This window comes from Oryzias latipes, chromosome 16, assembly GCF_053564925.1.
Source record: "Oryzias latipes strain Hd-rR chromosome 16, Olatipes_Hd-rR_3.1".
Taxonomy (NCBI): Eukaryota; Metazoa; Chordata; class Actinopteri; order Beloniformes; family Adrianichthyidae; genus Oryzias; species Oryzias latipes.
In genome coordinates this window covers 24,007,732-24,022,041 of record NC_136252.1, presented here as the reverse complement: position 1 = coordinate 24,022,041, position 14,310 = coordinate 24,007,732, and the positions used below count along the sequence as shown (strand labels likewise).

Here is a 14,310-nt window from a genome sequence, read left to right as displayed (position 1 = left end):
TGAAAGCATGTAAACATTTAAACAAACAGTCTCTCCTGTCAGTGCCATCATAATTACTGTCATTTCCAGCTCCGCCGTTGGACTTATTAAAGCTCACTCCTCGAAAGGAACATACACTTAATGTCAGAGCAGATCAGCATTACATCACCTCTGACAACCACCGTCAGATTGAAGTTTTCTTTCGGTGTTGCTGACAATAGTTGCTTTTCCTTGCTTGCCTTTTGAAAGCACTTATCTTAAGTGGATCTACGCAGAGTAAATTGTAATTGCAACACAGTAATATATGGTCAACGGATTGGGCGTCGGACGATGCACTTAAGCCGCACGCGTAGACAGAAAAGCAGCAAATGACTTCAGAAAAGGTTAGTACGATTTTGACAAAACCAGAAGATTAAAAAGAGAAAAAAGAAAATGCCGTCAACTGAGCATCTAAATGTGAGCTTCAACACTTAACGTCAGCGAAAGGTCAAACATGCACACACACACGGGCAGAATTATTTACAAACATACGTGAAAACACACAACCACAAAAGTCAGCATCTACTTCACATAGCGCTGGAACACACAGATGTGCACACACATTCACAGACTTGGATATAGCCAATTAGGTCCACCACCTTCCGAGAAACACCAGTGGGCATGTAAGATTCGGAGTCTAGCAGGCCTCTAAGACCTAACACAGTCATAAGGCAGAAATAACACACACAGGCGTGAGTGAGGCTGCGTCTCCAGCAGGCTCTGCAGACCATGTGAAATAGCAAAGCAAAGACAAAACACTCCATTCCATCCCTGACATTTCCAATATCTGTCTATTCTTCATAAACCTCTGTTCAGCCAAAGCCTCTCATCTTTCACAGATAAACTTGTTCCGTCCAGGCAGCTGCAGCTGGTAACTTCCTGACACAGCTTCCTGTTTGTTACGATGACTAAAACACGGATGGAGAATTTAGTACGTGGCTAAAAATACCTTTAAAAAAATCCTCAAAACACTTTGGTTTTATAAACTGCTTAATATTTCACTCGGATCATCTTTTGATCAATTGTAAAAGTGCTCACAGTGGTTTAATATTTATAATTTTGCCGTTTTTAGGCAAAATCAAAAATTCACCTCTGAGTTGCGAATGGGACTGTTGGTGTGAAGAAAACCCGTCCCCTTCCCATCATCCATCAGTTTACACTCTCATGCTTGCCTGCAGTCCCTCACAACCTAACATTAGCGGTGCAACAAAAATGGTGAGCAATATCGGAGCCATCCAGTCGCACAGCTTTGAGCCAGATGTCAGCTCTGACAAGGAAAATGAAGACGTACATGGATTTATTTATTTAAGTGGATGCATCACAATGGAGTGGAGCAGGGAGTTTGTTGCCTGCCGTAGTAACACACCCAGTCTTATTCATACTGCGTTTTTTTGTCATCTGCTCCTGATTGACAACAATTTGAGTAAAGGAATACAATATTACTTTCCTTAATTTCCTTTATATGTATGTTCTCCATCATAAAAAAAAGGCCAAAAGGCAAAAGAAACACAATTTTCCTCCGAGTGGATCTCTAAAATGGCCTTTTTTTGTATTTCCTATCCACTTTTACACTGAAATTCCCTTGCAGTTCATAACCGTTTAACTTCCTCACCTCATGGTCATCATCCCTCACTCTGTTACCTCACACCACGGTTGGTGTATTTACCTAACACCCGTCTCTCCCTTTCTTCTCCCTCTTTCAACCTTTCCTCCATCCCAGCCCCTGCGGACAGTGAGACTGTGTGAGTGAGAGCGCCAGAGATTTAGAGCTGGGATCAATAGGAAATTTAGGAATCAATGCACTTAGCGCCGGAAAATCAATGGGCCTAATCGGGATGCCAATCGGCCCAGTCAAAACAATTAAGTGGGAAGAAAAATGTTTAACAATCTCCTTCTGCTTACACAGACAGAGGGCCGGGAAAGGGAGGCAAGAGGAAGGGAGGCGAAAAGGATGAGAGAGGAACATCAGAGGAAGACGCAGGGGGATGAGATGGAGTGATATATGGGAGGGAAAGGGCTCAAGAGAGGAAGCTCAAATCTCAGACCTGAGAATAGAAGGAGGGGAAGACGTGGGCTGGAAATGGAGATAAAGAGCAGAAAAAGGAGATGTATGATGGAGCAGGTTGAAGGGCAACAGAGGAGAAAAGTTGGAGCATCCGAAGAGCACGGGCGCATTTTCTGAACCCCTCTGAATATTCTTTGACTGCCAAAGGAAAAAAAACAACAACAACATGGAGGTGTTACAAATAAGGTCACACTGCGTGATCAGAAACACAAAAGAAATGCCCTCCCTGTGAAAGTGCAGCCATTTCGCTCATCAAAGGCTTCCAAACCATCTGCTCCCTACGGTCAGACACAGTACCGAGCGGCACTCATCCTCAAAGCCAATCAACAGACAGCCAAATCACAAACAAGAAGCACTTCCAAATCAGCAACATTTTTCTGTCCCTGTGGAAGCAGCCAATCATAACCGCTGTTTGTCAGCGCGGCCGTCCGATAGGAGAAATGCGGCTCAGTACAGGAACGCCAGGTCAGGTTGGTGGGTGGGTAGGTGGTGGTGGTGGTGGGGGCTAATTTGGGGTCAATCAATAGATCTCCCCTCTCTCTATCTTCTGCCTACTCAGCACACTAAAATCAATGGGGAAGCCAATAGTTCCCCGCCCCAGAGTGGATTAGTGAACACACAACTAATCAGCCAGTCACTGAAACTGACATCTCAGCTATTAACCTATCGATACGAAAGACACGTGTTGAGCAAAACGTCTCACACACACACACATGCGGATGGACGTTCCAACACAAACACCTGTGCTGCTTCATGAAAGGATAAGAGAAAACACAAGAAAAACCTTCCACTCGTTTCCAGAACACTTTCTAACCAATGCAAAGGGGAAACGATGAGCAACTGTCAATCATAACACACGGATCAATTCCTGAAAAAGAATATTTACCAATCAGTGTATTATTGACTTTATTTATAAACCTCTGTGTTTACATTCAGGTTAAATAGCGTTAAATAAAAAAGACAGATTATCCAAACAGAACTACATGTTAGCAATAGTTTTTGATTTAACCCTGTAAAGCCCACAACATCATAGAATTGACAGAAAAATCATTATATCTTTTTTTAATTCACATGATTTTAAATCCCTTTAAAAAAAAACAGAAAAAAACATTTTTTGGAATATCCTTTTTTGTATGATAGAAACTAATTGATTGGTAAGTTTTTGTCTAACAGCAATGTTAGTTTAAGATGCAAAAATATTGGGGAAAAAGCACCCTATTTATCCTCTGGCTCAAATTCAATACACACATTTTAACATTGTGTTAATGTATTGTTGCTCACCTTTCAGGAGTTCACCACAGCGAATCAGCTTTCACTGATTTGCACAGATGGTTTGGCAGAAATTTTTAGGCTGGATGACCTTCCTGACACAAGCCTGTATTTTATCCGGCTGGGGAAGTGACCCTCTTGTGGCTACATAAATAGGCAGTAGCGTGAAGGGTCTTGCCTAAGGACCCACCATGGATTAAGCCCATCGTGTTCCCTGGGAAACAAACCCTGGACCAGTCCTATAAACAGCCAGCTGAGCTATCTGGCTGCTACTGTGTGAGTGTATTATTTAGAATTATTATCAACAGATTTTGCATTCTTTTAAAACAGTCATTAAAAAACAGATGAGTTATTCTCACCATAAAGTTTTGAAAATGTCTAAAACTTTTCCAGCCTCAAGTGTTGCAGAGATTTCATGGAAGCAGCCATTTTGAAATGAGCAGGAAAAGCCCTTCTACTGCCCCTAGTGGAATGATGAGGAACTACATGGCAGAAAACATGGACGGTTAGAGTTATATACCAAGTTTCTGAAGACTACATTTATTTTATCTTATCTATCAGGAACAAATAAAACCATAAAAGTGACAACTAATGAGCTCAAATCTTCTGTCCTCACAAACACCAGTCACCTCCATGTCCTCCTTCATCACATATATGAACCACCTCCTTGGTCTTTCAAGGCCTCCTTCCTTGTAGCTCCAAACTTAACATTTTTTCACCTACATAATCCATGTTCCTCCTCACAATATGTCCAAACCATCTTAATCTGCTGCTTCCCTGCAAATAAACTTAAAAAATCCACCATGATCTGTTCCTCTGATGTATTCATCCTTGATCCGATGCATCCTCATCACTCCCAAAGAGATCCTCAGCCTTTTCAGCTCGGCCTCCTGCCTTTTTCTCAGAGTCATTGTCTCTAAATCAACAACATGGCTGCTCTCACCACAGTCTTTAGTTTCATCCTTGCTGACACTCTTCTTACACGTCAAGCATTTGCTAAAGATGGTGCTCTAAAATGATGAACCACCCAAGTTCCCTTTTAACTATATGGTCTATTGAAGAGGCAAACTACTGCGGAGTTCATAGTGAGAGACAAGACAGGAAGTAAGTATGAAGTGGTTAAAAAAATATAACATCTTGTCTTGATATTCCTTAAAAACAGAAAATGACAACTACAGACTAGTATTATTGCAAACATAAAGTTTTGGCAAAAACTATATTTTACTATTGGGTTTCCTTGACAATTTGTTACTTTTTGTATCCTATAAATATTAACCGCTGTAGTTTTTGGAGTTTTTTTAAGTCACTTTTTTTGTGTTTTGCATAGTTTGGTGCCACTTATATGTTAAGATTTTTTTAAAATAAATAGCTACAACCACTACAGGCCACTGTAGGTGTGTGTATCCGTATTTGGTACTGACATCAACGCAGAAGAAAAGGTGCTGCTCAGGTCTTACGCCGGGGTTGACTGATGTGTTTCAAAGTAACATAGAAAAAGAATAATTCAACAGATTCAGTGTTTTTGACTTTTTAGCATGTTCTTTATGGTTATCTGAATAATTGATCATATGTTGTACTAGATTCCTCCTATGTTTCATGAAGTTAAATAAGCATCAATGCATTATGGTGTTAAAGGGCGTAAATATTCAGTCTATTATTGTATGTCATTATGATTTGCCTTTCAAAATGAAACATCCATTCTTGGTCCTGTATTATAATAATACATTTCTCTCAGGTGTCGCTTATTTCTTATTTTTTTTGGCTGCTGCTGCTTATACTCCGGAACAATTTATAGCCTAAAAAATATTTATTACTTATTCATTTATTTAATTTTTTTTATTTTTTTATTCACCATTTGGAAGCAATAGAATGATTAATCCCTTTGAGATGCCACATCTAATTTTTGAGAGGTTCTTCCTTTTAGATTTATAACAAAAACTTATAAAAAAAGATGACAAAGTAGAGTTAAGATCAAACAAAAAAAAGACAAAAAAATTACAAGTTATGATACAAGTTAGGTGTTTAACCAAGAAAAAAACACATGCACATCCACACTTTTGTCTCTCTTTACAGTACAGTTTTACAGAACATATTCAGTCAAAACACATGATATAATTGATATTCAAATATCATAAGAAAAAAGAAAGAAAATGGAAAAAAATGCCTTTAAATCATTTAGGGTCATGAAAACAAAAACTGGTAAGTTGTATATATTTTGAAAGTGCTCTACTAAATAATGTCAAAGTATTTACATTTATTTGTTTAGTAGCTATAAACTAATAGTTATATTTCCTAATTTGTCAACCTCCTACTGCATAAACTTTTTTTGTGTCCTGATGTAAAGAATTTTCTTTTTCTAAAATACAGATATTTACAGAAGTATTTCCTCCAGTGGGAGAAAAAAAGCCTAATTTGTGAGTCGCCCAAGATTTTGGAATTGCTCTCTGGGTGAGACACACACAAGATGCATCCCATCACATCCGAAAATGTGCCTCATTTTTCTGTGATTTCCTGCTTTTAAGCGGCACAGGGTCTTGGACTTAAAATGACTCTGCGAGGACACCATTGTCCTGCCAGCACCCGCACATGCCCCTCTGTTTGCAACATACCGTAGTCCAGATGGAAGCATGAATAGTTACAATGCTCTAAATAACATGCTACAGAAAAAAATCTTATTTAAAAAGAAAAAACATAAAAATCATCTACAATTTTGCAAAAGAACCTGAATGAAGTCATAGTTCTGAGAGATATTCAGCAATTTCAAATGCACTTTTTTTAGCAACACATCAAGAATAATAAAGAGCAAATCTTAAAGGAAGCACCAGTGAGCTCTTTGGTGCCAAAACACCTTGCTGAGTCTCCTCAGGAAGATAAAATAATGTGTACCTGGCTCTTAAGAGGAGCACTACACAAGGATCATTTTTCAAAAATAACAGCCTGACTAGCTTTCATCCCGTACTTTTGAAAGCCCTCTTGTTTTCTGAGATTGCCTCTCCTTCCTCTGTTCCCCCTCCTCTCCTTCCCCACCCCTCCCCTCTCTGTCATGTTTTAGTTTTCATATGTTGGTTTTGTTCTTCCTCATTTTCCCCTTGTGTAAAAAAAAAAATAAAAAAAATGAAAGGCTGAAAATAGGATGAGCGAGGGGGGGGGGGGGGGGGGCAACTGTGCACTGGTGAACTGTCTGCAGAGTTGAGGCAGTTCTTGTCTCCGCACTGACAGTCCAAAAACCCCCCATCCATATACATCATACTCTGCAAGCCAAATGTTCTCGGCGGGGAAAAGCAGAACGCTCTCCTGGGGTTGAATTACGATGTGATCCTCTCAGACTGTGACAAGAACAGCATTGATCAGCTACAGACAGCTGCATAAAAACAGCCTTTAAATCGCATTCAGACATGTTAGCCATTCGAAAAACTCAATCCAGCCCATGCATGTGTTTTTGAATTAGTTATCAACCATGCACATTGTAGTGTGACAGGCGAGAGGAAGCAAAGCTAACTGTCTGTCCTTTCCCATCTATATTTGCTTGCTTTTTGACAATCCTTTTTCACAGGTTAAACGCACAGAGAGAATGGAAGTGAGAGGCGTGTGAAGCCACCAGGATTTCCTGTTTGTTTTGCTTTCTTCTCCTCGCAGACTTTATTTCCATGGTGGACTCAGCATGAGCAGCATGGCCTGGCTGACATGATTGGAGGTTTGAGCCTAATCCAAGCGCACTGTTCTGGTTATGATGGAGATGGAGAAACTTATTGAGTGTGTGTGTGTGTGGGATTGGGGGGAGGGGGGTCGCAGAGCGGCAGAATGGGGGGAGAGGGGAAGTGTGAAGTGGTATTGTTGAGATGTCCGGGCAAGTCCAGATGCATTGGTTCCGTATAACATTCCTATTCCATTTCAACAAACGGATGCTGCCATTCAGGGAGAATGCAATCCCGATTTCTCGCTTCAGACCCAATATCTGCACCATACAAATAGGGAGTAAGGGGGGGGGGGGGTATGGACAGAATGTGATACGGACCAGGAATATGGCCTTTTCTTCTTATCCCTCTCAGCCATATTGATGTTTGAGCCTTTCATTGCTCAGCCAAAAATGAAGTCTTTCAGAGCTGCAGCTATTGACAGATTTAGAAAACATCCTATTTTGTTGAAGCTCTCTTGTTATCTGAATAATATGAGCACTGCTGAGGTGCCCCCCCAAAAAAACCCTATTTGTGAAACATTGTGTGAGTAAACTCCTGGATGAAATTACAGCAACGAAATCAAAACTTTGCACTGTGGAGGGAAAAGAATTCTCCAGTTGCAGCACCACATCGCTTTTCTAAGCCTTTTCAATGAATATCTTTAATCAGGGGAAATTTGACAGTTTTTTTTTTTTTTTTTTTTTTTTTTAACCGGCATTGTATTTCAGATCTGAACACTCGGGCTTCGTATGAGTCAGGAAAAGTCCTGGTAATGCGTGGTAACAGAGGAACTCACACAAACCACGGGAACTGATGAGCTGGAAATCACCAAGGCCAAAATACAGAAAATTGATCACATCCAGCAAAACGGCGACAGTGGATGAAATCGGTGTGAGCTTGCATGTGACTGCAGGTCAAAGAGAAAAAGTCTTTGTGAGGACTGGAATAGCTTTATAAAAATTAGCGTTTTGGATGAAGTTTCCCTGAAATTGTTTTGGTTTACTGCTGTTGGCAGAGAAACAGACAGTAACAAGCCAGCAAGTGTGTCTGTGGAAATCACAGTCTGTGGGTGACAGCATATAGAAAGGGGGGAGGGGGGGTGATAAAAAAGAGAAAACAGGAGAAAGGTGGCAGATTAAGGTGTGATAGACAAAAACGAAGGAGGAGATAAGTAACAGAGAGGTGCAGAGAGAAAACAAAGAAAGAGGGGTGGTGCACAGAGAAGATTTGGGATTAAGGTATGGGTGTAAAAGGACAAGGATTAGGGTTTTGGAGGAGAGGCTAACGGGATGGAGCTGCAGAAAACAGTAAAAAACTACAGAAGTGTAAAAGAGGAAACCACACGTGGCTTTTGATGGAGAAAGACGAGATAAAAAGATGTAGTTTTCCTGCTTCCTCTGTTGTCCATCCTCTCTTTGGGGCAACTTCCCGCTCTTCTCCCCCCACTCTGCCGCCTTCCTCTTCTGTCTGACTCAGTGGGAAGACAGGTGACACCTAATCAAGCCAGACACACTGACTGCTCTCTGCTGACACCCACAGGCAGATGATGGGAACTGCAGAAGCTGCTGACCAGCTTGGCTGAACACCCCCCCCCCCCCTTCCTTTACCTATCGGCCATGAGAGGCCATCAATCTAGTACAATAGCCCAGAGGAGGCTGAGGGAGTTGGGAAAAGAAGGCAGAGGATGAGGTTTTCTGACGCTCAATGGGCACTTCGATGGGCACTTCCTCCCCCAAAATACAGAGGAGTTTGTAGGGGTTTGAAATAAACTGTCACTCTACCATTTATAATCTGCAGCACATTTGATCACATAAATGTGTTAAGTCAACCATATTTCACTGCTGACTCACTCATAAATGTTACAAATATTGCAGAGTTAAAGGCTGGGAGGAAAATCTGTCCGATATCGGAATGTTTTTACAAGATAAAGCTGGGAAAATACACAATCCAGTGTCTCATTTAAAAATGCTCGAACTGGAATCTTCACTTCTTACATTTTTTTTATTTTAGACTATTAGATTAACCCAAAAAATCTGTGCTTTTTAACCAGAACTGTATTGCAACTGTAGTAACAAGATGCATTCTTTATACGAACATTCAACTATTGAATAATTTCAGAATAAAAATTAATCTGATGACTAACTGTAATAAATTAATGAAAATATTTTTTACGGCAAATTCTGTTTACACTTGCACATGTTTTCTTTTATCTGTGACATTTGTAGCTCCCCTCCAGAATTCAAGCAAAACACGAATTCAAAGTTTCTCAAAAAGCGCTCATAAACACAGTTGCACCAATAACATCCGCCTACTCTGATTTAAACAGGTTTTTTTTTTTTTAGAAGAAATAAAAACTGCAGGTCACATTTGAAGGGGGTGTCGTGTCAGGTCTGCAGGTAAAATGCATTGGGGGGGGGGTTAGGAGACAGCCTTCCACTCTGAGTGTTTGGAGGGATGATTAAAGGGACAGTGGGAGACATAGGGGGATGATGGGATATGCACGCTTACTGCTAAGTTGTGTACTTTTAAATGATTAACCTTTGCCAGGCTGTGTGTCCTAACTATTCTCCACATTTGCTAATATGGAGGTGCTAGCTTCACAAAGGGGGGGGTAGGGTCAAAAGCAGGGGTCAGGTGTTAATTTCACTGCACCAATAGCGCTAGAACAGGAACCAGAAGATAAAAAACAACTCCAAATAATAAAAACAAAAGTCCATCCACAAAGATAGTTTCCTGAAACTTCCTTCCCTCTATCCTAAATTGTCATTTTTTTGTTCTATCTTTTCCTCCTCTCCCCTCTCCCGCATGGTCCAGGGTTCTGTGCCCCCCCCCAGTTGCTATCCCCTCAAAGGTCAGTCAGTCTGCAGGGTCATCAGTCTGGGATGAAGCTGACCCCTGACCTCCAACCCTTGATATATTCCAACCAACAAACGGGCAGACACACTCACATAATGGACATGTGTGGCCTCACTAGAGGCCTGATTCATTGTGGTTATTTCTGATCAATTCATCAACTCGCTTTTGTCACTTATTGAAGCCCTGTCGCGGTCACCGCACCCTCGGTCTCCACAGCTGCCGAACCGGCGGGGCTCAGGTTAAGAAGACAACGCCGCTGACGTTGGGATTGTTTTTCAGATGATTAATCCAGTCACCATTAATCAGCTAATCAATGCGCGATGATTGTTACTCACCCCATGGTTCTATTCAATACTCACAACTGATGCACGCTGCAACTGCGTAAAGGCAGACAAGAGCGTGCACGTGTTTTTGTGAACTCAATAATTTAATTTAGGATTTATCTGCTTACCTTTTTAGACCAATTTTCTCAACAGAAAGCTGATATTTTGTTTTTGGTGTTTTTTTTTTTTACATTATCAGTCCTTTTTTGTATTAAATGCCTAATCTTTAAAATAAAAGAAAACATATTAGAAAAAAGTGGAATTTAAAAATATAAAGGAACATTATGCATTTAGAAATTGTTTTTTTTTTAATAACGTAATAAACATTGAGTTCATAAAAACAGTTGGGAATTTAGACTATTACCATAAACTATTGAACAACCATCTTGTTTCCCCCTTTTTTTCTGTCTTTCTTCTTTTTTTTGTTGTTGCAGAAACTGCAACGTGCAACTGCAGTCTCTGCCCCTAAATGAGGAACTGGCCAAACGACCTCTGACCTGTAGGTCATTAGCTCTTTGTGCAGGAGGATAGAGGAGCCACCACGCCATTTGGGAAAGGAAATTGATTCATTTTGTGTCCCTTCTTCTAGATAAAAAAAAAACAAAACAAGTAAATAATACATTTAAAAAAAAAATAATAATTGAGATCTTAATATTTTTTTTTTTTGCATGAACCTGAGCCAGTAAAGATGGGGTTTTCGGACAGGCTTGATTACAAAAACCATAAAAATTGGATATCGGTTTTGGGGTCTGTTTGAAGTTGATAAGCTGCTGGACAGGACGAAAGCTGCTCCAAGAGCTGGAAGGAAAAGTCAAGTCAAAAAGCCCCAAAATACAATTTATCCAAAATAAATCAAAGCAATTAATAATTGTTTAATAGGAAAATCTGACGTTTAATAAAGTTATTTTCAAATATGCATTTTTTAAATCAAACGTTTCCGTTTTTGATTTTCCAAATGATATTTATGTTTTTTTCTTCCTTCAAGCCAACAATATATTAACAAGTATTGTGTAGCATTTAAGTCTTCCATGCAATTTACTATTTGATTTGATTTGATTCATCTGGGTTACAATTGCGCTTTACTAAATAGACTGAGTAAAACCCGGAGAACATGATGTAAGCTGGTGTGACGCGCACTCGCATTTTGGCTCGTTGGGTTTCAGGAGCGAAATGATGGCACCAAAACGGTCTCACAGTGGAAAGGGTCGCTAGCATGAAAACCTTCAGTTCAAAGACGAACTGCTGCAGGAAAGAATGATTTCCTCTTTTTGTTGTTGTTTTTTTTACGAATTATCCTGGAATTTTACAAATTGTTAAACTTCCCCGAACTGCCTAAACTAAATTACATTCCTTGATATTTTAAATATGAAAATATTTAAATAAATATGAATAGTAGGAGTTTTTTTTTTTAATAATATGGATTCCATTTGTAGATTTGGCATTAAGTCAAACTCGGACTTCTAAACGTTTTCAAAATAAAACATTGTTCTATTAAAATTACCATATGCAAACTGTGATGCATTCATATTTACATAAAAAATTTAAGTGTGCCCATTTGAACTTAATATATTTAACAATAAGACTTGAAGAGGCGATTTGATTTATTTGATTTATTTATTCAATATCTAATTTCCTGTTACTGCAACTCCAATTCTCTTAAGTTTTGCCTTTAAACACTATTGCAAAGATTTTTAAAACTTATTTTTGAATAAAAGCTATAAGGCATTTGTTTGTTTATAGATATTAATAAATCCGTAGGTAAATGCATTTAAATGAGTTTCGGCTGCAAGTTAAAGGTGTGTTTGACGCTTATTTAACTTGTGCGTCATTCAGAAAAAGTCTGATCAACCTAATTTATGAAATAACTCGGATGCATAATGATAACAATAAAATAAACAGTAGTAACATTGTTGTGCAGGCTGCGTAAGTTTGGAGACCGAATTTTAACAAAAACGCAAAATAATGACTTCTAATACAATTTTTCTTTTGATAAATGTGTCGTAAAATATGAAAACGATTGCATAATGCTTTATGATGTAAAATAAATCCGCAGTTTGAATTTCAATACAAAGCGTGTTTTCAATTTAGAGGTCTAAGCCCTGAAGCAGAGATCCACACGTTACTGTCTATGTGCAGCCTCTAAATGTCACCTTAGAATTTGTAAGCCTTGAATATTACTTAATTTCTTTTTTTATTAAGATAATCTGCATGTGAAAACGCTGCAGAACATGCAAATCCAATGCAACATTTGGACGACTTTACCTGCGTAAAGGTGCGCACAAGGGGTCATTTGGCCTAAAAAAAATGTCTTAAAATTCAAGTTTTATGAATAGGATCATATCTCCACGAAACCATTAGCTACGTTTACTTTTGAATGAAACACTTGAAGGGAAAAATAATGTTAAAGGAAAAGTCATGGAAGATCAACAGGCATCAACAGTCATAGAAAGATGCATCACACATTTAAGAAAATCAAACTCTCTTCAGGGGAATGAGTTTCTGTAATTTGGGATTGTGTGTATCAGAGCAGGACAGTTTGGGATTAAAAAGACTAATTCGGGGCTGTTTGGACGCCTTGGTGTTCTGTGAGCGTCAGGTGGCGCCTTGGATGCCGCGCAGGATGACAGTGCAGCGGCGAGCAGAGGAGCTGGACCCCGGGCTAGAGCTCCTCCACCGCCTGCTGGCATCCGCTCCTCTGTGGCTGAAAGCTCGCCTCTCGGCCTTATAAAGCCCCATAGTTCCCCTCCTTTTAATTGATTTTCTCATAATTAACTCAGTGTGTCCATCGATTTCCCTTCGGCGGCGCATAAGCCCCCCGCGCCGAGGTGGTAGCCTATTGTGCTATCTACGGGCATCGGGATACCGACAAACAGCTATCGATCAGATTGATTAAGAACCCCACAGCGCAGGTGAATGTGGCTGCGAACTGTTAGGAGAAGAAGCGGATGTTGGCCTCAGCTCGCACCTGCACGCGCGCGAGGAGCCGCGTCCTGACGAGCAGGAGCCTTACAAACGGAAACCAGCAGGACAAAGAGAGAACCCGGTGCCAAGTGGAGCTGCAGCGTCAAAATCTGCGAGCTGGCGTTCACAAAACCCGCCGCCGTGAGCGCGCAGGTACGATGGAGGCGTGCCCTCCGCGCATATGCAACGCGCATATTCCGCATCCAAAAATTCCCGCGATAATACAACATGCAGAGCAGCGAGGAGACACGCAGCGCATGGGAGAAAGGGAGAGGGGGTGAGGAGAGGTCAGTCACAATACGAGAGTTGGCCTCGTGATTTATTTTCATTCTCATCCATCCAAAAAATAAAATACCAAACAACAACAACATAGACCGAATTTTTCCTCCTGCTCCACCCCATCCCCTGAGCTCTTTCCCGGGACGCCTCCGGGAGGAAAGTCCCCTAGTGGAGTGGACTCTCACCCCCTCAGCGTTTAAACTGAACACAGATTTGGATTTGAGGAGGTGAATGGAGGAGAACTGAATTCTGACTCCCAGAATATTTCCTTCTTTCTTCTGCAGCTTGTTTGTCTGTTGTGGGTGTGAAATTTACCAGTGCTTCCATCGGTGAACGTCTCCATCCCCGCCACGCGAGCAGCCTTTCTGGTCAAGAGAGGGATGGAGAGCTAAAAAAAAGGGGGGGGGGGTACTATGGAAGCAGAGGTAGGTGAACAGGGAATGGGGTGGGGGGCTCAGCATTACAGGGAGGTGGGGATACTTGGGGGGGTGGTGTTGTGGGGGTGGTGGTAACACCCTAACCTTTAATGTCTGCCTTTCTCCGTGTCCCTCCATGTCCCTTTTCCTCCCTCCATCTCTCAGCCTGGATGCGTGTCTCTCAGCGGTTTCTATGGCGACCCCGGTGGCTGTGGTGCTGCTGAAGAGAAAGAGGCGCGTGCATGACAGTGGAAAAACGTGCGCGTTAATTTGGAGGTGCAGGATTGAGTCAAACCGCATCTGAGGTTACTAGGATGCATCAGAGGCTGAATTCTGACCTTGCGCTGCAAGATGTGTTGAAGACCCCATTGTGGCTCACATCATGAGCGCACAACGATGATTGAATGTATGCAAAAAGTAAATAAATAACCCATTAAAAGGAATTA

General features: G+C 40.8%; 1 protein-coding gene across 6 annotated transcripts in view; it reads right to left on the bottom strand.

The window, feature by feature from the left end:
* Nucleotides 1-13,825, bottom strand: part of pou2f2b (POU class 2 homeobox 2b) — a 63,012-nt gene extending 49,187 nt beyond the window's left edge. For 2 of the 6 annotated variants that reach the window (XM_078933544.1, XM_078933545.1), the window contains exon 1: nucleotides 13,764-13,825. In XM_078933544.1, coding sequence (XP_078789670.1) covers nucleotides 13,764-13,791 — 28 coding nt within the window. In that variant the 5' untranslated portion in view covers nucleotides 13,792-13,825. Of the gene's footprint in view, nucleotides 1-3,364; nucleotides 3,500-3,711; nucleotides 3,821-13,763 lie in introns of those variants that run through there. The other 4 variants (XM_078933546.1, XM_078933548.1, XM_078933547.1 and 1 more) reach the window with 3 other exon arrangements.
* Nucleotides 13,826-14,310: the final 485 nt, after the last annotated feature.